At 29.6% G+C, this 24,364-nt stretch overlaps 1 protein-coding gene across 12 annotated transcripts in view; it reads left to right on the forward strand.

The window, feature by feature from the left end:
* The window catches only part of LOC143085386 (putative phosphorylase b kinase regulatory subunit alpha), a 75,344-nt gene that overhangs the window by 19,110 nt on the left and 31,870 nt on the right, over positions 1–24,364 (forward strand). For 4 of the 12 annotated variants that reach the window (XM_076261697.1, XM_076261685.1, XM_076261689.1 and 1 more), the window contains exons 16-21: positions 8,620–8,764; positions 15,675–15,750; positions 16,401–16,483; positions 17,422–17,592; positions 19,029–19,043; positions 20,762–20,809. In XM_076261697.1, coding sequence (XP_076117812.1) covers positions 8,620–8,764; positions 15,675–15,750; positions 16,401–16,483; positions 17,422–17,592; positions 19,029–19,043; positions 20,762–20,809 — 538 coding nt within the window. Of the gene's footprint in view, positions 1–335; positions 481–6,228; positions 6,374–8,619; positions 8,765–15,674; positions 15,751–16,400; positions 16,484–17,421; positions 17,593–19,028; positions 19,044–20,761; positions 20,810–24,364 lie in introns of all 12 variants that reach the window. The other 8 variants (XM_076261690.1, XM_076261694.1, XM_076261695.1 and 5 more) reach the window with 6 other exon arrangements.

Consider the following 24,364-nt stretch of genomic DNA (forward strand, 5'->3'; position numbering starts at 1 on the left):
TTCTGACATGTCAAGGCTGTTTACAGCTGACTATAGTGTATTAGATTGTTTCTCATTCTGACATGTGAAGGCTATTTACAGCTGACTATAGTGTATGTTTTTGTTCGTTGTTGAAGAATGTATCACATTTAGTCCATCTGAATGTGTACTGGGTTTACCTAAATTGGGACTTGGACCATCTGAAAAAAAAAAAATCATTTGGCAAATCTTCAAGTACTTGTATACTTTTCTGCTGTTTTTTTAGGTGTACCAAGTCATTTTCAATTAAAAAAGAAAGAAAAGATAACTTATTAGTTATAAAACTTTGTTCAATAGTTTTTACTTTTTGCTTTCAGACCATAGACTCTCATTTGTTTTACCTTTCGCTAGATATGGATTACAAAGTTTATGCTTTGAAAAATGAGTTGGATTATGTTTCTAATAATTGGAGAATGATTGGGAGACCTACAATTATCATTCCAGTTCTAGAAGAATCTTTAGGTGTGCTTCTTAAATAGCAAATAAATTGCTTCTTATCGATGCTTTGGTTTTGTGCTTGTAATAAAATCTCAAAATTTCTGCAATTCAGTATTTAACAAAGAGGTAAATTGGGTTTTACTATACACATCTAAGATTTTATAGAATGTATTGTGAGCTTAAAAGAGAACACTAAAAAGTTACTAAAAATACAAATTGAGATTTTTGCAGTTTGCAGATAATTCAATTTTCAAATATGGAACTTCTTTGAATTTGCTGCAGTTAATGCAATATTGTTTTCTTACAAAGTGCACCTCACATTGCTTTTCTGCTTTGAAATCAAGCTAAAATCAAAGATTGTATGCAACAAAATAATCAGAACACTCACAATATCTCAATTATGCTTGCTAATGACACTTATGTAGACGAGGCACATAGATGTTTTACACTTATCTGATTGTTTACTTCAAAAGTTACAGACAATAATATATTTATGTTAGCCTAAAATTGAGGTTTAAAATTGCAAAAAAGTTATGTGTAATATAAAAGAAGCAATGTATGAAACCATAATATGAAATGAAACTAGTATGTTTAATCTGCCAAACATATAAAAACACAAGGTGGTTAGTGTAAACAATATTTTATTCAGAAACAGATAAATAAATGCGTACATAGTATTACATACAATACAATGGATTGGGAAACAAGTGACAAGTCACTTATACAAATTCCTCTCCTTTTGAACGGCAAAATCAATTACAATGGACAGAAAATGTACAACTATATAATATAATATCATTGAAAAAGAAATCAAATGTAATGGAAATTAACATATATAATGCAGATAGTATTTTTTTTATATTGGGTGACATGTTGTTGGGCCAACAAGAATTATTATGTAAATCTCTTAGTTTTCAATATATAGTCTTGGACAATAAGAAAGTTGTTTTTATTGTCTATATTGGTGATGTTGGGATCACCATAACATGCATAAAGTAACAGATCTATGTTAAGTGTACCAACTAGGTTAACAAGGTGGTTAGAGATGAGGGTGATAATGATTAATCTTGAGGTTGGGGAATTTGGACAGGATTGCTTCTCTTGAGTAATAAGTAGATGCTTATTTAGCTATAAGTTGTTAAGCTTCAAAAAAGTTCTTTAGCACAGTCTGTTAGAGTGCTGACTTGTAACACAGAGGTCCTAGGATTCAAGTCCTGAACAAGTCAATGTTAATTCTAATTAAAAAGGTGCAACAGTACTGCCCAAAACATTAATGATTCACAGTTTTCAAAAAGATGAAAAACAGTCACAATAAATTTATAAAAATTAGATTCAAACTTTTTATAAGATTCAGTCAGCATGTCATATACAAAGTATTTCCATCATATATCATCTCAGTAAATATCAATAATATTCAGTCAGCATGTCATATACAAAGTATTTCCATCATATATCATCTCAGTAAATATCAATAATATTCAGTCAGCATGTCATATACAAAGTATTTCCATCATATATCATCTCAGTAAATATCAATAATATTCAGTCAGCATGTCATATACAAAGTATTTCCATCATATATCATCTCAGTAAATATCAATAATATTCAGTCAGCATGTCATATACAAAGTATTTCCATCATATATCATCTCAGTAAAATATCATATTCTTCATTTGCATGAAAACAAACAACATTAAATTTCTCTATGTTGCTCATCTTTTATTTCTTGTATTTTCCTTAATAAAACTGTTCTTAAATATGAGTTTAACTTCATTCAATGTTTTGGATAACTGCTGTTCAACCCATTCAATCAATTATTTTTTTATACGACCGCAAAAATTTTAATTTTTTGGTCGTATATTGCTATCACGTTGGCGTCGTCGTCGTCGTCGTCGTCGTCCGAATACTTTTAGTTTTCGCACTCTAACTTTAGTAAAAGTGAATAGAAATCAATGAAATTTTAACACAAGGTTTATGACCACAAAAGGAAGGTTGGGATTGATTTTGGGAGTTTTGGTCCCAACATTTTAGGAATTAGGGGCCAAAAAGGGCCCAAATAAGCATTTTCTTGGTTTTCGCACTATAACTTTAGTTTAAGTAAATAGAAATCTATGAAATTTAAACACAAGGTTTATGACCATAAAAGGAAGGTTGGGTTTGATTTTGGGAGTTTTGGTCCTAACAGTTTAGGAATAAGGGGCCCAAAGGGTCCAAAATTGAACTTTGTGTGATTTCATCAAAAATTGAATAATTGGGGTTCTTTGATATGCCGAATCTAACTATGTATGTAGATTCTTAATTTTTGGTCCCGTTTTCAAATTGGTCTACATTAAGGTCCAAAGGGTCCAAAATTAAACTTAGTTTGATTTTAACAAAAATTGAATCCTTGGGGTTCTTTGATATGCTGAATTTAAAAATGTACTTAGATTTTTAATTATTGGCCTAGTTTTCAAGTTGGTCCAAATGGGGGTCCAAAATTAAACTTTGTTTGATTTCATCAAAAATTGAATAAATGGGTTCTTTGATATGCCAAATCTAACTGTGTATGTAGATTCTTAATTTTTGGTCCAGTTTTCAAATTGGTCTACATTAAGGTCCAAAGGGTCCAAAATTAAACTAAGTTTGATTTTAACAAAAATTAAATTCTTGGGCTTATTTGATATGCTTTATCTAAATATGTACTTTGATTTTTGATTATGGGCCCAGTTTTCAAGTTGGTCCAAATCAGGATTCCATATCAAGTATTGTGCAATAGCAAGAAATTTTCAATTGCACAGTATTGCACAATAGCAAGAAATATCTAATTGCACAATATTGTGCAATAGCAATTAATTTTCAATTGGAGTTATCTTTCTTTGTATAGAATAGTAGTTGATAATATATGTTGGAAATTTGCCAGACATGACTATGATGTCATTTTCTATTTTTATTTGCCAATAACTTCATTGGAAATTTGCCAATATAAAATGTTGCTGATGAAGCTTTTTTTCCTTATCTTATCTAAAATGTTTTTAGATAATGTATGTTGGAAATTTGCCAGACATGACTATGATGTCATTTTCTATTTTTATTTGCCAATAACTTTATGTAAAACTGATATCAATTCAAATTTCTAATGGAGTTTGCAACAATAACTACTCTTTTAAATACATCATAAAATATTAAAATGTAAAATAAAGTGCTTGTTATCACTGAATGGTAAAGATTGGTTGGTAGTAAAAGTGAATATACATTGTTTATTGTATAAAACAATAAAAAAAACTTCATCAGCAACATTTTATTTTGGCAAATTTCCAATGAAGTTATTTACAAAAAGGGAAACGGGGATGTGAAAAAGGGGGGGGGGTTAAATTTTTCTCATTTCAGATTTCATAAATAAAAAGAAAATTTCTTCAAACATTTTTTTGAGAGGATTAATATTCAACAGCATAGTGAATTGCTCAAAGGCAAAAAAAAACTTTTAAGTTCATTAGACCACATTCATTCTGTGTCAGAAACCTATGCTGTGTCAACTATTTAATTTTAGATTTAAATAAGTTTGAAGAAGAAATCTTTAATTGATTTGTAAAATCTTGACATTTGTTTTGTGTAAAAAAACCCATGTAATGTCAAAAATTTGATCACAATCCAAATTCAGAGCTGTATCACGCTTGAATGTTTTGTCCATACTTGCCCCAACTGTTCAGGGTTCGACCTCTGCGGTCGTATAAAGCTGCGCCCTGCAGAGCACCTGGTTGATATCTGTTATTCTATGTATAATTTATTTTTCACATATCAGCATGAACCCATTTGATTAACATTACAATAACATCACAAATCATGGATGAATGTGTAACAATTTTTCCTTGCATAGTTTTTTTTGTATGCAAGTGCTAATATCTACAGCCTTTGAACTCTGGTGGATTGTTGTGTCATTGGCATTCTTGATACCACATCTCCTTATTTTATACTGTATGCTTGAGCATTCATATCTTTCTAACATAACTCACACAAAGTTTGCCCTTCACTTTGATTAATTTGGAGCAACCACTTCCATATTTGCATGACTACTCATCACAGACCTTTATTTGTCTGACTGTATTCTGCATTAACATTGTACTCTCGTATTCTTGCTGTTCTTGTTTTGAGATAACTTCACCATAATTCCAAAATTTATAATTTGTTGGTAGAATTCTTACCCAACCAGACATGAAATTTACCTTTGATTAAAAATATTTGTATTTTATAGCAACTTTATTCAAATTCAAAGTAAACTCTTGTAACAGCATATTACGATATATATTTTTCCACTGAATGAAAATCCTCAAAAAGTTTATCTTAAATGATGATGAAAATGTTGAGAATAGTCATCAAGTGTAAAATTGGATACAGCCTATACAAAAATGTGTACAATAGTTCAGTGAAAATTGCCCATCATACTAAACTCTGAAACATATAAATGAACTAACATTAAAAAACATACAAAATTAACAAAGGATTTATCGAGAATTGAGATGTTTGAAATAAGTAAAATGATATCAAATATGTACATTTTTTGTCTTTTAATATTTCTGCAAATTTCATAACATTAGCTGGTGTTGGTTTTTCTTACCAATTTATAATAGTAAGGGGCTTTATGTTTCCAAGTTTGTACATCAGTCTGTCATCTCCATCCATTTGTTTGTCTGTTTGTTCTTCATGTATATGGCTTAACTTTTGGTTTAAGATAGTTTACCATGAACTTGTGGTTACATCAATTTGAAACTTTGTACAGGGGATGTAAACTTTTTGAAATTCATGCCTTATTGAGTTTTTGACAGAGAGTTTTCAGTTTACTAAACATGTACATGTGAATGTGTGAGAGGGTCATTATGTACTATGGACACATACTCTTGTCTTTCCAAGGTTAACAGTGCTATAACGGTGCAATACATTTTTATTCACCAAATGAGGGCCTATAGCATGCAAGCAATATAAAACATTTTGTAATAAACAATAACATATATAATGTAAAGGAAATCGAGCATTGCCACGACGCGATAAATGACATTGAAAGAAATCAGTTTATTTTTTTTATGCCAAATGTAATGATATCCCAAATTTCTGGGGAGAACACTGTGTGTATGTAACATTTTGTGTGTGATCATAAATCCACATAAAAACGTGTGAATTAACAAATTTAATAGTTTCCTTTTTACTGCTTATATTTTCCATAATTTTTCATCATATGGAATAAATAGTTTTTAGAGAAAACAAAAATCCATAAATTCCCACAGTCATGCTAGAAATGGATATCATGCCATTTTCAGATATGCATTCAGAGCAATGCAATTATTCTTATGCCCCACCTACGATAGTAGAGGGGCATTATGTTTTCTGGTCTGTACGTCCGTTCGTCCTTCCGTCTGTCATTCTGTCCTTTCGTCCCGCTTCAGGTTAAAGTTTTTGGTCAAGGTAGTTTTTGATGAAGTTAAAGTTTAATCAACTTGAAACTTAGTATACATGTTTCCTGTGATATGATCTTTCTAATTTAAATGCCAAATTAGAGTTTTTACCCCAATTTCACGGTCCACTTAACACAAAAATGATAGTGCGAGTGGGGCATTCGTGTACTATGGACACATTCTTGTTTTTATTTTATGCTGAAACAACAATGGTACAAAGTCTGAAAATTCCAAATGATTCCAGTTTAAACAAGCCGGCTGAAATATTTTCAGACATACCTTGAATTATTTTTTTCAAAGTTTATGTGAAAAGGTTTGAAAGGCAAATTGATTAAAATTTTATTTCAGTTTGTTGATCAGAGACAGTTTTATCTTTCCCTTGATATAAATCTGTTAGTAAACATGTTTGAGACGGACGTGGAATACTTATCCAGGAACTGGCGAATGCTTGGCAGACCGACCATTATAGTCCATCTATCTTCTGTATTCATAGGTCTGATTTAACCCATTTATATTAATTATATGTATTTATTAACCTTCACCTTCTATTTTCAAGCATTTTAGATATTTTGATAAAATATGTTAAAATAACATGGACATATCTGTGGTGGCTTTCCATTTTAAAATGTATATTAAGAAAATGTTAAGCTTACTGTTTTCTCATAGTCAATTTTAATTTTAAAACATGCCACTAGTGAGATGATTTATACCTGATCAATCTAAAATGCATGAAAATTATGTATGTGCAGTTTATAGACTAATATTGTTATTATGCCACTGTGCCTTTTGATTTCTGTTATTGCTTGATGCATTTTCATATCACTAAATGTAAGCTTAAGCTGAGCAGATTATTCCATTATGCTTACAAATGTATTATTGTTCCAGAAACTGACATCCAGGTAGAGGAACAAACATAAAATAATTATGTGATACAGTTTGCTGTTTCAGAATCTTCATTTTTGTTGCACAGACAAAGAAGTTACCCATAATTCCTTAGGTGGTAAACCAATAAATTCAAGATCATTTTTTGTACACTTTCAATAATATATCAATTCAAGCAGTTATCATTAGGGTTTGTTTGATTTGATGCTTTTGATCAAAGTAAAAGGTGAAAATGGATAATATTAATGAAATAAATTGATTTTTTTTTTAATACATTGTCAAAAATTGAAAAAGGTACTTGAGCACAGTGCTGTATTCAAGCTAGAGGCTGTGTACATTCCTGTATTTCATATACTGCTGTTGACATACAGTTGTGCAAATTCTCAGATTTTTCAAGAATTGTTCAATGAAAAGGTTTTATTATGTGACTAGAGAAAAAACTAAATGATAGCCTTTTGAAATAAGATATTAGACAAAAGCTATTACAAAAATGTATTCTGAAATCTGAAAGAAGAATTAGATCAATGTTCTTGTGTTCTTTTAAATATCATAGTCTTATGTAAAATTTTTACATAAGACTATGATATATTCTTTTATAAAAAAAAACCTGTTAGTTCTCCAATTAGAATAATGTAAGGCTTCTCAAATGATTTTAACAATAATCTATTTCCATAGCTTCTTTCTACTAACACTTGCTGTGCTTATACAGCAACCTTTGTCCTATTGTACTTCTAATGACCACCTGTTAATAATCTCTCACAATACCTATTGTAAAATTTTGATGGACAAATTTTCAAACTGGTCAGCCAAAGGTATTACCATAGGACAGAGGTTACTGTATAAATATTAATGTTGGTCTTTATAAAATAACTTTGAACCTCAAGCTATAGTTAAGTTCTTTTAAATTTGATTGCTCCTGAATGATTGTAATGTGACATAACATAGAGACATATTAAATCAAGAATATCATCAAACGCAAATGTTTAATTAATATCAAAAATGACATTATAAATTTGAACTGCCTAGCTATTATTATTAGGCTTTTGCTTTCTATACATTTTAAAGAAATTTACATTATTTCATGATGGAAATATATTGTTGTTCTAATATTTATTATCTATGAATCATATTTTTATAGTTCATCATTTTTGCAATAATTTATCAAGTTCTGAAAATATTTTTTTTTTTTTTTTTCTGAAACAAATTTAAAGTAGCTATATAAAAGTTACCAGTTTTGACATCGTAAAACTGTGTGTATTTCACTCTTTTTATTTAACTTTTAATACTTTTTAATCCCCAAGTTCAAATAACTTTTTCATCCTCCAATTTCTGTTTTAGAATTCCTAATCTGCAATATTCATTATGTCTTGTATATCTATTTAACAATGTATTGTGTTCTCTTGGAGATTTAATTTATTAAACCCAGAGTCTTATATCACTTCCTAAAGTCTGTATACACATGGTATCATAATCTATTGAGGATATGGCAAATTGTGCACAGAAATTCTTGAATATTTCTCATATGTCATATTTCTCATATGTGTCTCATATTAAGGGTTACTGTTTTTGATATGTACTCATTTAGCTCATATGACCTTTTTTGTAGAGTACTTTTTTTAGATTGGCTCCTGTCATCATTGTTAAATTTCTCAAGTCTTAGCTTATTTAGTTATCACAGAGATATATCCAAAACAATGATTTTGCTCTTATGGAACTATTTCTTCATTTTGTTTTGTATGGTAGCAACCCAGCAACCCAGAACTGATTGACTCCATTATATGGCAGTCATGGCACACAGGAGTTGTCCATACCTTAATAATACAATTTCTACAAATTGAGAAATTTTCTATTTTGTAGTTTATGGACCAACAACAGTTTTACCTGTCTCTTGATTCAAAATTTATTGTGGACTTGATTAGAACAGAGGTTTCTTTTTTGAAATCTAGTTGGAAAGGTTTGGGACGGCCTACCATGACATTTATAGTGTCTCACAATGTTTTAGGTAGGTTGTCAAAACTGGAATCATTTAATTTCATGGGAATAGGTTATTGGGGATTGATTTAACATTAAAAAATTTTGTGGATATTGGAATTCGTTGTTTTGACAAAGTCTACATAAAAGCTTTAGACAAATAGTAATAAGTTGAACATATACATTTTTGGTTCACTAATACCCCCCAAAAATCCACAAAAATGGTTTACCTCAAGAACACTGATGAATCCACAGAAAGTAAACAACATAATCAACATTCTTGTCAAACCAGAGTTTCCAATGTGCAAAATTTAATAGGTAGGTTTTCACTCAATTATTGTTGGTAAAATGTATATTCAAGTAAATTGCTTTCCTTCCTGTTGTCAAATAAGGTAGTTGTACATAAAAATTGAAATACACAGATACTTGGGTTGTTTTGTGTGAATGTAGGACAGAAAGTCACAGGACAAAAAGTCACAGACAAAAAGTCACAATTCAGTTTTGAGATTATTTTTCTTTGAATAATGAAACACTAATTTTGAAAATATTTTTCTTATTTTTTTCATGAACTGTCATAAAGCAACTTTGTAATTAAATCTATTCAATCCTGGTTTGCCCACTTTTAATTACATGTATATGTAAACATAGGGGGAATTGTTGTTTTAATAATTATAGTTTATTTCTGAATTATAGTCATATTTTTTACCTTTTATTTTACCTGTAAAATTAAAAAAGAATATTATATTCTGCTATTAAATCAAGGAAAATGTGCAAAAATTTTCTATATTTTATATATATTTGGCAGGATAGTGTATTTTATTAAAAAAAAAATAGGAAAAAAAGTATACTAAAATGAATGAATATTTCAATTTATCAACAAATATTTTTAATTATTGGTACATTCTGAGAAAAAGGTGAAAAGTAAAATAATGAAGCTAAAGATTTAATAGAATAAATCTCATTTGAATATCTTTTAATTTATTCAACTTAATTTTTTTTTAATTTCAATACAATACACTGTTTCAAAATTTAGTAAAATATAAAATTATCCAATTAAATTTAACAACTAGAATATAAATGCAACTGTTCAGTAGCCATTGATCAACAACACCAGGTACAACTTCAACCAGAAACACTACGAGACTACAGAAACACTATTGACTACGAGACAGCAACCAACAACGCAACACAGACAGTATGTCCAGGGGTAACCGTGAAAGGCTGCTTCTTCCACTTCACCCAGTGTATATGGCGAAAGGCACAAAAATATGGACTACAGTCCTATTATAAAGAAAAAAACTACTGGTACCTCTTGTTCCACCCCACCTTGTTGACGATGTTTGGCTAAACACTTTAGAAGACATTGGAGAAACTGAAAACATACCCGCTACAACTTCATTTACAGATTACGTGACAGAGTTTTGGGTTGAAAACTACCGCTTTCTATGGAACCACTATTACACAGAGGGAACCAGCACCATGCACAAATCACCTGGAAGGATGGCACAACAAACATAAGAAGCGACTCAAACACGCCCATCCAAACATCTACGAGATCATTGAGCTACTGAAGAAAACAAAGGCACTAACAGAATGCAACATTATCCAGTATGCAGCAGGAGGAACCCGCCCACATTAAAGACGACCATACAAAGTAATAGACACCAGACTCATATACAGATACCAACAAGGAGCCATCAACGTGGTAGATTACTCTGACGCAACATCCCATCTTCTCCATTTGAACTGAACAATGAAGTGAATTATTGTTAATTGTGACTTTGTAAATATATTAAATGTTTTGTTACTTTTGATGTATATATAAAAGATTGTATTTCTCATCATTTTACACATAGTGCCCTTATTACTTTTTTGTACTTAATTGATTTCCTTATGCAATACATTTATAAAATCAATTAATTTATTACATAAAGTTTGCAATAAAAGAGAACTCGGTGTATAAATATATTTCTATCATGAAAATCATTCAGAAACTAATGAACAGAAAGACACTTTTATAACTGAATATAATTTTTTAGTTATTTGCTGTATATGTATGTTGAATTAATTGATTGAATTGATATTAAATTACTGAGAATTTTAAAAAAAAAAAATTTATTATTATTTTTCTATACAAAAAAAACAACCTGAATGTCTAGAAAACACTTACAAACTATATACCTAAGTTGGAACAGACTATACAATTGTATGCTCATTAAACCTTTTGTCTTTTTTGTTTTCTTAACTAATAGATAATTGGTAGATTTATAGCGAACCCTATGATAGTTTTCCATAGATTCACATGCAAGTTACCTGTCGATTTAAACTTTTGGCAGTTCTATTGTCCCATCTAACAAATACAACAGGTATTGTTCTCTGTGTAGTTTATTCACTGGGACCTTTAAATTTCTTCTAGGAAAAATATATCACTCATTGATTAATTTACCTGAACAAAAAATTGAACTGTCAATGATGAAAAAATACTTATACCAATACTAAGAAAGGACTCACAAAACTGCATGTGGTGTTGTATTTATTCAAAACCAAAAACTTGTTTTTAATGTGTTCAATATTAATAATGATTTAAAAATTAAAAGTTGATTTCTGATCAAATATTCAATAAATATTTTTGTGTGTTTGATAAATAAAAATTTGAATATTATTATTTTTAAATTAAGGTCTTCATAAACATAGTCTATAAATTAACAACAACAAAAACATGCAAATTCTTTGGAAAATACTAAAAAATGTGTCTAAAATATACTTTTTACTATTAAATCAGATTTTATATTGAACAGATTGAAAATATATTAATAGTATATTGAATAAATACAATATTGCATACAGTTTATGTGAGTTTATAGAAGTATTTCAATAAAAAAACAGATAATTTTTTGGTCAGGTAAATTAATCAATGAGTGATATATTTCTCCTAGAAGAAATTTAAAGGTCTTGGTGAATGAACTATACAGAGAACAATACCTGTTGTATTTGTTAGATGGGACAATAGAACTGCCAAAAGTTTAAATCGACAGGTAACTTGCAGGTGAATCTATGGAAAACTATCATAGGGTTCGCTATAAAAGTGGGCAAATCAGGAGTAAACCATAAATATCAATTATGACCAAATGATTGTTATAAAAACAAAATGTCAAAGTGGCTTGATACTTAAATGGCTTCCTTGTGCCAAGAAATGTATCCTTTGCATGATTAAAATTGAATAATTTTTCATTTATCAAGGCATATGAACAATATCCTAAACTTAGAAATAAATATATCTAATAAAAAGAAAATATTTCAAGATCTTTCTCTTACATATTTAACAATGGTGAAAATTTTATTTGTGCCTTTTGGTCCTGTGACTTTTTGTCCTATCAAATTTGTGACTTTTTGTCCTGTGACTTTCTGTCTGTTTACCTTACTCCGTTTTGTGTATACTGAGATGTGCGAAAGTATTTAGACACACAATATATTGTTTTATTGAAATATATCATGTTTGCATCAGTACAGTTTAGAAAACCATTGGGAGACCAGTGTCCTCCAAATTTAAGTCCTCAAGTGTTTTTCATAGTTTTGTGCCTCATATTTACCACCTGACTATTTTTTCACACCTATGTGACTGTATTGAAGAGATAGTGAATTTATTTAAGGTAAACTTTTCTAGCATTTTTTCATATGATGATATATCTATAGTTGAATTAAGGTGGTACCTAACACTACAGGGAGATAACTCTGTAAAATCAGCTGAACATTTTAATTACGTTGCGTTGTTAAGAGAATTTTAAGCTTCTCAATGATCAAAATTAGTGTTTGTCAAACTGCTATATAACCAGTGTAATTTTTCTAATAAAATAGTTGGTTCAAATTTTTTGAAATTTTTATATTTTTGTCAAAGGGTCAAAATGAATACTTTTTCAAAATGTAATGAAAATTAAACGAGCCAAATTGATTTTAGTGAAAGTGTTAGGTACCACCTTAAATGCATTATTTGATTTATAAGCAAAGGGTGGCAACTCAAACTATGACTAGCTGGAGTTTAATCATTTTTAGATTGTTTCTGAATGATTTTTTTTACTTAGATAATACCCTAAGTAATTATTTAGTTTGCTAAAAATTGGAATTGAATTCATCCCAAAATAATTTATTTTAAAACAAAAATATACTTTCATAAAAAAAATATGAATGATTAAAAAGGTTAGTAAAATGTATCTAACTACTATTTGTGAATCTCTGTACTTAGTCAAGTTAGTGACTCTGGGTAACAAGAATGTATGGATTTCTTCTAACAGTTTGTTAGAATTCTAGTGGGTTTAGATAAATTTTACGATATGCATTTCTATATAAAGTAGTCACATTTTACCATGTTAATTAATATAAATATGTTTGTTACCTTGTTTGTGGTTGAATATTCAATTTTGAGAGAAAATTGTCAATAATAGGGAGGGGGTAGGGGAAGAACTTTGATTGACTTTCTCAAAATCCAAGCTATTTTTCCTAATATTTGATTCGAGTTGAAAAGAACAAAACTTTTAACAAATGTCTTAACTCTTTAAAAACATAAAATGAAATTAACTTGGTGCCATCTTAGAATGTGTTGTTTATTTGACAATGTTATTTCATAATGGTTAACCAACTTGTGATGGCGTTTGTAAAATTTCAAAGGAATGATTTCAACTTCACCATTTGGAACTCTTAGTTTAATAGCTGCCTTGTGAGCCGCAACCCTGTACAAAGTGAAACAGGAATTTCCTGAAATGAATTAAATTGACAATTTTGGCTTTTTTTTTTTACTCAAACATATATTTGTACTTGAGTAAACTAGAGAACACAAACATTATAAGATAGAATTCAACATTTTTAGCCTTGGTGGGATTCCTATAAAATTATTGAAAACAGTTACAATATAGGTTTTTTTCAACTTTACAATAGAACAGTCTTTAGTGCCGTGACAAAACAAATCCTATATTTTCATCATGATCTAATCAATATGCATTTTATCCAGGTATCTATTGAAAATTTAAGCTATCTTAGAATTGTTGGAATCAACAAGGAATATCCCTTTTAAGGAATTTAATAACTGAGGATCAAATTTAGTTTTACAATGAGTATATAAATCAGAATAGAATTCAGAATCAAAATGTGGGAAAGTGTCAAAGAGACAACAACCTGACCAAGGAAGAAAGCAGCTGAAGGCCACCAATGGGTCTCCAACTCTGAGAGAAGATGTCTCGCCAGGAGTCTACCGTGTGGTCTTTAGAAGGTTATTTAACTCTGAGAGAAGATGTCTCGCCAGGAGTCTACCGTGTGTTCTTTAGAAGGTTATTTAACTCTGAGAGAAAATCTCTCGCCAGGAGTCTACCGTGTGGTCTTTAGAAGGTTATTTAACTCTGAGAGAAGATGTCTCGCCAGGAGTCTACCGTGTGGTCTTTAGAAGGTTATTTAACTCTGAGAGAAAATCTCTCGCCAGGAGTCTACCATGTGGTCTTTAGAAGGTTATTTAACTCTGAGAGAAAATCTCTCGCCAGGAGTCTACCGTGTGGTCTTTAGAAGGTTATTTAACTCTGAGAGAAAATCTCTCGCCAGGAGTCTACCGTGTGGTCTTTAGAAGGTTATTTAACACTGTTAGTTTATTCATCCTTACGTTTTACCTACCATTAGCTCAATTGTATTATTAAGAAGTTTGCATTGATGGAACTTCAGTGATAACTTATTAGAAATATTGCCAACTGTAGTTACTCATTGGTGAAAATTAAAAAAGTAAATGTTTCAAGGATTACTCTGCACATGGTTAAGTAATGTGTGATTATTCATGACAAATTGAGAAGGTATCAGCTAGAGAATTTTTGATTAGCATGAAAGTGACTGATAATAATAAGAGGAAATGAAACATATGTGTATCTTGTTGAATGAACAAGAATTGTTTAAATAAATCATTAATTTTGGAAAATGATGCTAGGAAGAAATGCCTTTTTTGTCGCACCACTTTTTGCTATTTTAACATTCTGCCAAATACATTAAACAATTGTAACCGCAAATGTACTTGCTGACTTGCTGATTAATGATTTTATTATTCTATATGGAAGATAATAGTCTACTTATTTTTGCATGGGGCATTGTGAATGTCAAGCTTTTTTATCCAGTAGTGCTTTGTGTTAGCATCTGTTATCTAGCATTAATTATTCCTGTTAGAATATTCAAATTGAGGACTGAGCTGATATTTATTTTTCATTTACTTTAATGATCTTATAAACATGCATGAATTATATTTAGTAATGTAGTTATGTATCTTTAAAATCTAAATTTAAGTTTATCATAGGTTGTATTCTGTATAAATTGTATACACACATGTATTCTCAGTTAATATATATATATCAAATAGCAATATAGCTATAAACTACAAAGAAAACATTTACAATTTTGAAAAACAGTATACATGTACTCTCTTTTATATTTTAACAGGAAACTCACAAATATGTTTTTTTTTCATGAAAATATTTAAAAGAGGAAATTTTAATTAAGAAATGTGCAAGCTGAATAATTTTATTTCAAAGTCGGATTTAAAACATTCCATTTCATTTTTATAAACACATTTACATTTTAACTTTCATTACAAAGAAATAGAACCTGCTAATAATAAGACAAAACTATTATTTATACTACAGATGAGTATTGCAATGCGAAATACATGAATTCGAAACTAGTGCATTGGAGCTATTTTAATTCTGTACAAATGAATAGAAAATGTATTTTTGTTAAGATTAGAAAGATACAACAATATGGAAATCTGAAAAAAAGAAATTATCAAACCATTTAATTTTGTGACAAAACAGTAAATAAATTTAAACTAGTACATGTATTGGTAAGGCAGAAGCATTTATCTTATGCACTTTAACAGCTTTGGTTATAGACACACAATTATAACTGTTATCTGTGGATTTCAGATTCCAGCCAGAACCTGCCAACTGCCTTAGTGGCTACAATAAAGAAATTACAGAGTGGTTATATAGCTGGAACAAGGTATTTGTTCCCTAATCCCTATATATGAGGGTCCAGAGGGGGGTTTGCATTTCTCTATTCTTTAATTGTTAGGCTCAATTTTTCTTCATTTTTTTTTTTGCCTTTTATGGTCCTTTTTTGCCCAATATTTTCTTTTCTGTAAATCCCATCCAGTCCATTATACATGTTTATGATATATTCTGTTTTGAAATTAATTTTCATTTTATCATACGGGATAATTCTTTTATATAAGAAAAAACATTAAATAAAGACCGTGTTTCGGTGAATAGAAACAAAGAAACTAAGTTAATATTATATATGATGAACTTGCTGATGAGGATTTATCTCTTGCATCAGTAGGGTACCTTAAGTAAGGAAAGGGGGGGGGGGGGGGGGGGTTGAGACAAATATAGATGTAAAACTACATATCTCTAATTCTTGTTAAGCTCCATGAATGTTCAGTCAGGATCTATATTGTCAAGTTGCATTATTATGTTTGTCTGTGTAAAGGATACATTATATCAGGTATTGTTCCAACTTCTGTCACAATTTAATTTCGGGACTTTTTTTCTTTGACAGAACCTGATTAATTATTAAACCAGATATTAGATTTTGCTTTATGTTAAAAAAATATCCAACTTATGCCTTTATTTAACATACAATAATTTCAGAGTACACATGGGAAAACTGAGAGATTTTTTAACAACTTCTTGTGTAACGAAGCTGAGTTTTTTGCCTGACGATTCTACCCAAGGTTTGTTAATATTATAGATAAGGTATAATTTTATTTGCTAATATATACGTGTTAATTCTTTATAAGATTATTAAAAAAACAAGAACAAGTGAGAAAGAGCAATCCAAAACATCTACATCTACAAAAAATCCAAGACTAAAGAGCTAGGTAACTACGAAAAAAAAGGACATGCGAGGAATAGCAAATTTACAACAGAATAACCCACAATTAAACATCTACAGGCCAAGATGTAGTTTTCAACTATAAACATTTGTATATTTTTTGGTGTATCCAAATATATGTCAAACTTATCATCTCTGGCCAGAAAGGTGTGAAATTTTCCTGTCCTAGTATTGTACAGATTATATTGTTGTACAATGTATTTGATACTCTTTGGAAAATGTTAGTAACCATAAGCAAGCTATTAAATATAAAAATGAGATGTGCACTGTTTTCCAATGAGACTACTATCCACTATTTTAAAAAAGACCACAGGACAAGGGTAGATAACTGCAGGTCACCATATGGTCTTCAACAATGAGCAAAACACATACTGTAAAGTAAGCTATAAAAAGGCTCTAAAACAAAATGTATTACAATACAACAGAGAAAATTAGCAGACTGATTAAAAATTTTAGAAATTATCCTGCAATTATAATTAATATTTTATACTAGAAAGTAAAATAACAAAAACACAAAACTCAGAGGAAAATTCTAAATGGAAAGTCCCAAAGCAATTGGCAAAATTAAAAGCTCAAACACATCAAACAAATGTATAACAACTAATATTCCTGACTTGGTACAGACATTTTCCTAAGTAGAAAATTGTGGATTAAACCTGGTTGTATTGCTAGCTAAACCTCTCATTTGTATGACAGTGGCATAAAATTCAATTATATTGACAATACCATGTGAACAAAACTATCTGTTGAATTTTGATTTAATTCTATGATTTATAGAGATGCAGCTTAATAAGATTATGAAGGGGTTAGCAGGTCATACATCAAGACCAAAACTACTATCTTTTGGTAACAAAATGAAGAGACGACACATTTCTAGAAAAAATCTATCTGTACATGGTAGTGTTAGAAGGTCAAGGTCGATTCAGGTAGACCCAGAAAATATTCAAGGTAGGTTTTAAATATGTAGAAGTATTAAGGACAGTTGTATAAGTTTTCTATTTAGCTTTTGGTGTTTTTAGTTTACTCACTTTAGGGAAGATTTTGTTTGATGTTTCACATGCAAATGCATTAAATTTGACGAAATAAAGGATATCATATGACCAATAACAAATCAACATATCTCGGTTTAAACCTTAAAAAAATACTGAGTATACAAACATTAAAAGTAACACAGATCTATGAATTTACGTCAGAAATTTGTTTACTTATTTCATTCAATTCTTTTTTCAACAGATACTGGCAACAAGTGAATTTCATTTGTAAATGCTCAAAAATCACAGCAAAAGTGATTTATATATTAAGGTAGATAGGGTGTCTTCCTCCATCTTGGATTTTGAAATACTAGAAAACAAGGTCTAGATCTTTGATGAAATGTGCAAATTTTTATAGTAGTAGGTAATTCATGTGTGAGAATTTTCATTATAATATAGAAAATGCCATGTTTGATCATATTTATGATTGTATTTTACAAAAATAAGAATTCTTTTGTTTGATTCATTTTTTTCCAACTTTGTCAAATAAGGGGAGGCAACTCAAATGCAAGGACAGATAATCCAGATAGTGTTACTTTTACAATAGAATGTGTAAGGAATTTACCCATTTTTACATGTAGCAAGAAAATGAGTACGGTGACCCCATTTTTTCTTTTTCTTATCTGAAAGCATAATATTGAAGCTATCTTCTCATATTTTATCTCTAAATTCTATGGTGTGGTTTGCGTTTTATGGCGGAAAAATGGGTTTTCCATGCATAATCTATACAAAATCTTGACAATTTTGAACAACCTGTAGCGTGAAAATAAGTCCGGTGACCCATTCTTTTTATTAATGTTTTTAAACAAGCAGGATATGAACTACATTTTGGCAAATTATTAAAAGATTCTATGGATTATAATTTAGACACCCCATCTACCTTAAGTGAATATAATTACATTTATAAAAGTAAGAAGATGTTTAAAAATATATGATGACCAATCTGACAACTTTTCACCAGAAACCAAATAAAGTACAGAAGTTAAAAAACTAAACGTCACTGTACTTTAGTCTGCATGTATTATATGTTACAAATTAAAACAAAACCCACATTTTTATTGAATTGAAAACAGGAACTGCAACAATATCTGCTAGACTATGGAAGAAGGTTTCAGTTCAATGTCTTATCTCATGACATTCAGACTTACAGTGTATATATCAGAATATGCATATAAAAATTACCACAAACACTAGAGATTGAGTCAGGTTCATTCCAAGTGTAAGCATCTCTTGGACATATCACACTTCATTTCTTACTGTCATGAGAAAAGAAATAGCCATAGAAAAAGTTGGGAACAGTTGTTGACATTTATTTATTAGACTAGTATAATAGTATTACTGTATTTCAAATAGACAGGAAAAAGTCGAGTAAGTTTTAAACGTAATTGTGTAGTTTGGAATGAATAAAAAATATCCCTTCTGTGTTTCATGCATTTTATATGTATTTATATGAACATATTGTTATATGAAATATTGTCAAAAGTCTGATTTTGATTTTCTGTGCTGGAACTTTTTAACATGCATCTTCAATTTCAACTAACAAAACGGTTTTTTTTCAGAAATAGAAGATATATTTTCGAGTAGGTTTTTGTTCAAACTGTTGTAGTTCAGATTTTCTTGTTTATTTATTTTTTGTGTTTTGGTCCTCTGTTGTTTTTTAGGCTTTGAGCTTGTTTATGTCAATTGATAGTGACCTATTAAATTTGATTGTATATTTAATTGATACAAATTTTATCTAATGTTTTCAGTGTGTTAAAGAGGTTTTTTTTCGCCAAAGGTTTTTGGGTTTTCTTTGGTACAAGTTTTCAGATTTCAATTGTGAAACAGGACTTCACCTTGAATTTGTGAACACATAGTTGAATTTGCTAGTAAAATGGATAAAATATTGTCTTCCTGTTAATGTTTCAGTGCATTTATAAACATAAACTTAACTAAAATTTATTTTTCGTCATCTTTTAATTAAGCTTCCAGAGACTTCTAACAGAAATAAAAAAAATACATTGTATGCCTGGCAAATAACAAACTTCTGTTGCCCTGCATTTTGGCTTATGTTGTTTATTTACAAAACATTTTTTCAGCAATGCTTTTTGTAATTTTGTTTTGATTTCAGCACAAGATGATCAAAATCAGATTGATGGTGTTTCAAACTACACAGATTTAGATTTTATGTTTAAGCTATAAGCATTATACAAGTACAGCATGGTGGTTGATAAAACTTGTAGCTTTCCATTCTGCTACTCTATAATCCAGATATTTAATTAAATTTTATTTCAGTTTTATTATTTTATACTTTTTAATTTATTAGTTTTTATCCATAATAATTCATTTTATGGATTTCACACTTTAAATGAACAATTTAGTGCCAGAAAGAATCAAATGCGTTTAAAAGTATTTGACATAAAAAATTTATCTTATTAGAGCTAGCTTTCAAAGACCAGAAACTTAAAAAGTAATTTTGGTTAAGAGGCTTGCCAGAAAAAAAGAAAGAAAATTAATTGACTATTTTGCTTGTCATTTATGTTTTGCCGATAAATTATGTATAGTGCAATACTACATGTACTATATTTGATAAATTTTTGCTTTTTTAAGATTTAACGTTAATATGATTTATTATGGATTGATAATAATAAATTCATAAAATAGAATAGAAACATTCATACATACAAAGTAGAAAAAAATCAATATAGTTTTGCATGATATAAGAATATTTTATCTTAATGAGGGGATTTTTAATTTTTTTTGTCAGCTTTCAGACTTTATTCTGGGTCTTAAGCTTGCATATAATTCTTTATTTTTTTGTTTATCTAATTTTTCTTTTTTTTTTACCAATTTACAAGTTTATTAGTAATATCAATATCCGTTTTAGATAAATCCTTCATCTAGGGCAGAAATAAATTCATAAAGTTACTAAAATTTTGGTGATTTTTAAAACAAAGAATTTCTAAAATATGATATGTAAATTTGATTATATCATGCAAAAGTTGATACAACAGCCCACAAATAAAACTTTAAAACAGATCTTGTGTTCTAAGTTATAATGGGAAATGCACAAAGAGTGCTTAGATATTACCTATTTTTTTCTTGAGCACTCCAAGACCATCTGCAAAGATTTCAGATGGGTTCAACTTCGACAGGTAATGAGTACTGTAAATTCGGAAATTATTGCAATGTTTTTATTATTGCGAAAAATGAGACAGAGTAATAATGGCAATAATTTAAAATCACATTTTGAGTGGTTTTTTTTTATAAGATTAAACCAGATTATTCTCAATATCGCAAAAATCAAAAACGCATTTTTTGTCTAAAATGTCAAAATCGGAATATTAAAGCACGCAATAATTTCTGAATTTACAGTATCTTGTTTTACAACCTTTATTGTGCCTTAATTTCACTAGAATGATTCTTCACAGATTTAGTATATAGACTTTTTTTACAGTGCTTCTTTTGAATCTTTTTTTAAATGTACTATACTGACAGAGCTTCCCTACCTTCCTTTACAATACTACAATACTATAGTTAACCTACTATGTCTGAACCATAATTTTTCACGAATATCTAATCCCTGTAAACTTAAAATTTAAATAACATTCTGTTTTGAGTAGATTTAGGCTATAGTCAACATTCTACTTAATTTGGTTAAGATTTCTGAGTGTTAAGGGCTATTTTAAGATCTTATCAGAAAACTTAATAAATTATAGAATTCTTATGTCAAAAAGCTGTATGAAATGGTTTATGCTTTGATTACCAGCTTACCATTTAAAAAGAAAACAAAAATGATTTTAGGTTTCCTGTCCTGCTTTAGGTGCTTTCAGTGAATCAAAGATACCTCAGAGTTTAATGCTATAGTCATTGGATATCTTATTAAAATGAAATAAACAATATTTTTGATTTTTAATTTTAAAATGTGTCATTATAAGTCTTAACCTGTCAGCTTTTCTACAAAAATATTTCTATTAAAAAAAAAAATCAGAATCCTATCTTGAATATATAGTTGTCTCCCCTGAAATCAACTTGCCTTTAATTGGATGTTACCGTTTCAAAATAGGATTCATAACTTGAATGCTATCAGAAATAGGACAACAGCTGCTTGATGTCAACTTGTTTCTGCTTGATTATGCTTTTTATTTTTAGAAAAAAAGTGAAAAAATTATATTTGAATTTATTGTTGATGCACACACCTGCAGGTATTTTTAGTATACCTGTAATTGAATGATGCTAATGTACATTTTGACAAGTTGCATGAATTTGGGTTGTTCCAACAGAATGATTTAAAATTGATGGAAGATGAATGGATCATAATTAAATGTTCACTGAAAATCTTGAACTGCATCATCACCATGTAATATTAGACATACTTTGTAATGGAACAAGATTTTTCAGCAAACATTCTTTGGTTTGATTGTTTTGAAACAAACCCTACTGCTAAGAGACAGGCTAATATTAAAAAAAACCCAAAAAAACACAGAGGCAGATAGTATAACCTATGGACTTTGTAAATCTTTAAATAAAGAAATCAATTCTTTTGTTTTTCTATTGTTGGTTTTCTTCATATAAGAAGATTACAATTCAGTACAACTCATTTTTTTCAACCAAAAAATTTACAGCTTAAAAAACTTAACTACCATTTTTAATCAAAGGCATAGTTTTGACCATTTGTGTTACATGGTTAAAAAAATCCCTTTGGAAGAAATTTACAGTGAGTTGACTGTTAGTGTTGCTCTCCACCAATTGCAACTCATTCAAAATTTTGACCAAATTGCAATTTGTTTTTTAAAATCAAATTGTTCAACTGGTCAGAAATTTGAACCAACTGCTGTAGAAAACCACAGCCAAGTCATGAAAGTGCAAGGTGATAAAATAAAACATACTTACAATCCTATAAGACTTTAACTCCACTTTAATGATGTTGTGACAAAATTAGTTTATCAGTTTGTATAGTTATATTATATTCATTTCCATGCTGAAGGGGAACTGTTTATTTTGAATTGCTATTAAATTGTCCAAACTAAGCTTTCATATAGTTTTTCTTTCTAAAAGTATTCTATATTTATAAGAATCAGATATCATTTTAAATAAAACATCATATATTCAGTAAAATATGTGTGAAATAACAATATGCTATTGATAAATTTTCAGGGGAGATAACCTAAAAGATTATTCTTTTAATGAAGACTTTTTGAAAGAAAAGTTATTATCTCCCCCATGGAAACTTCCTACAAACATATATTGCAATTTTACACATATTTTACTGAATATGAAATGTTTTAATTCACATAATGTCTGATTCTTATATATACTAGAACACACCCGTGATATCGCAGGTCCGTGACTGAATTAAAGTATATAACTATGCGCAAGCCTTATTTCAGTATTAGTATTGTCATTTGATAAAGTCATGCCGATTATCATCTTCGCTAGCCAAGGGTTACGATCCACTCCCGCTCTCTTCACCCTTGGCGGATTGAGATAATATTTCGGAGACACAAGGAAAGGATTTTTATTGGTTGCAGTAGAAACTCGCTGCATCCAATCAAAAAGCGCCTATAACATGATCACGTGTAAATGTAGAAAGTGTTTGTAAACAATTGCCACATATTTATTGTGCAACAAGTCTTTACATCACTAAACATACGACTATATTCTGTGACAACTTGAATGTTTTTAATCAACAAATAGAAGTTCCTGTGTATGTTTCATGCACAAATCCATGGATGTTGATGTATATTTTCGTTTCCGGCTTTACCAAGTGAGTAGAATCTAGACACTACCGTGTTTTTACCTCCAAATTGAAGAGTTCAAGTGCTACCATTGGTCAAGAATAATGTATTCGGAATAGGCGTGACTTTAATCTTCCGATAGATGGCGCGACATTGATATCACAAATGTTGGCTCAATCTGCCAAGGGTGAAGAGAGCGGGAGTGGATCGTAACCCTTGGCTAGCGAAGATGGCCGATTATAAGATACACAGTTTTCTCCGCTTTCAAATCTTTCTGTTTGAACCCGTCGAACTGGAACTTATCAATTATTGATAATATTAATTATTTGGAAAACAAAAGGTCCTGGAATGGAGTACTTTTTAATCAACAGCATTGTCCTATATTAGTCATAAATAAAGTTGAATTCTTTGATTCGCTGTTTTACGTCATGCCCGCTAACAAATTGAAAACTGTACCTATACGCCTTATTTTAGTCCAGATTTTTAGTATTCGTATTGTTATCTTAGAAAGTCTAACTGATTAAAATACTACAATAGGTAACAATTTGACAATTAAGTAGTGTCAACCCTGTGATTATGACCCGTGTAATACTATATAACATATTAATCCGGAATACACCGTTTGGTGGTGCGCCTGTCAGATGCGGAACGTACAGATAAGGTAATCGGTAACAGGTGAATATACTATTGGTATCGGTATCGGACTCGACCCGGAACTTCTTAATTATTGGCAATATTAATTACGTGGAAAACAAAAGGGCCTGGAGTGGTGTAATTTTTAATCTACACTTTTGTACTATATTAGTTATATATAAAGTTGAATTTTTTTATTCGTCGTTTTTACGTGATGACGGCTGACAAATTGGACCTCGTAATTTTAGTATTATAGATAGAATACTTTTAGAAAGAAAAACTATATGAAAGCTTAGTTTGGACAATTTAATAGCAATTCAAAAAAGTATTCTATATTTA

Source organism: Mytilus galloprovincialis, chromosome 8, assembly GCF_965363235.1.
Source record: "Mytilus galloprovincialis chromosome 8, xbMytGall1.hap1.1, whole genome shotgun sequence".
NCBI lineage: Eukaryota > Metazoa > Mollusca > Bivalvia > Mytilida > Mytilidae > Mytilus > Mytilus galloprovincialis.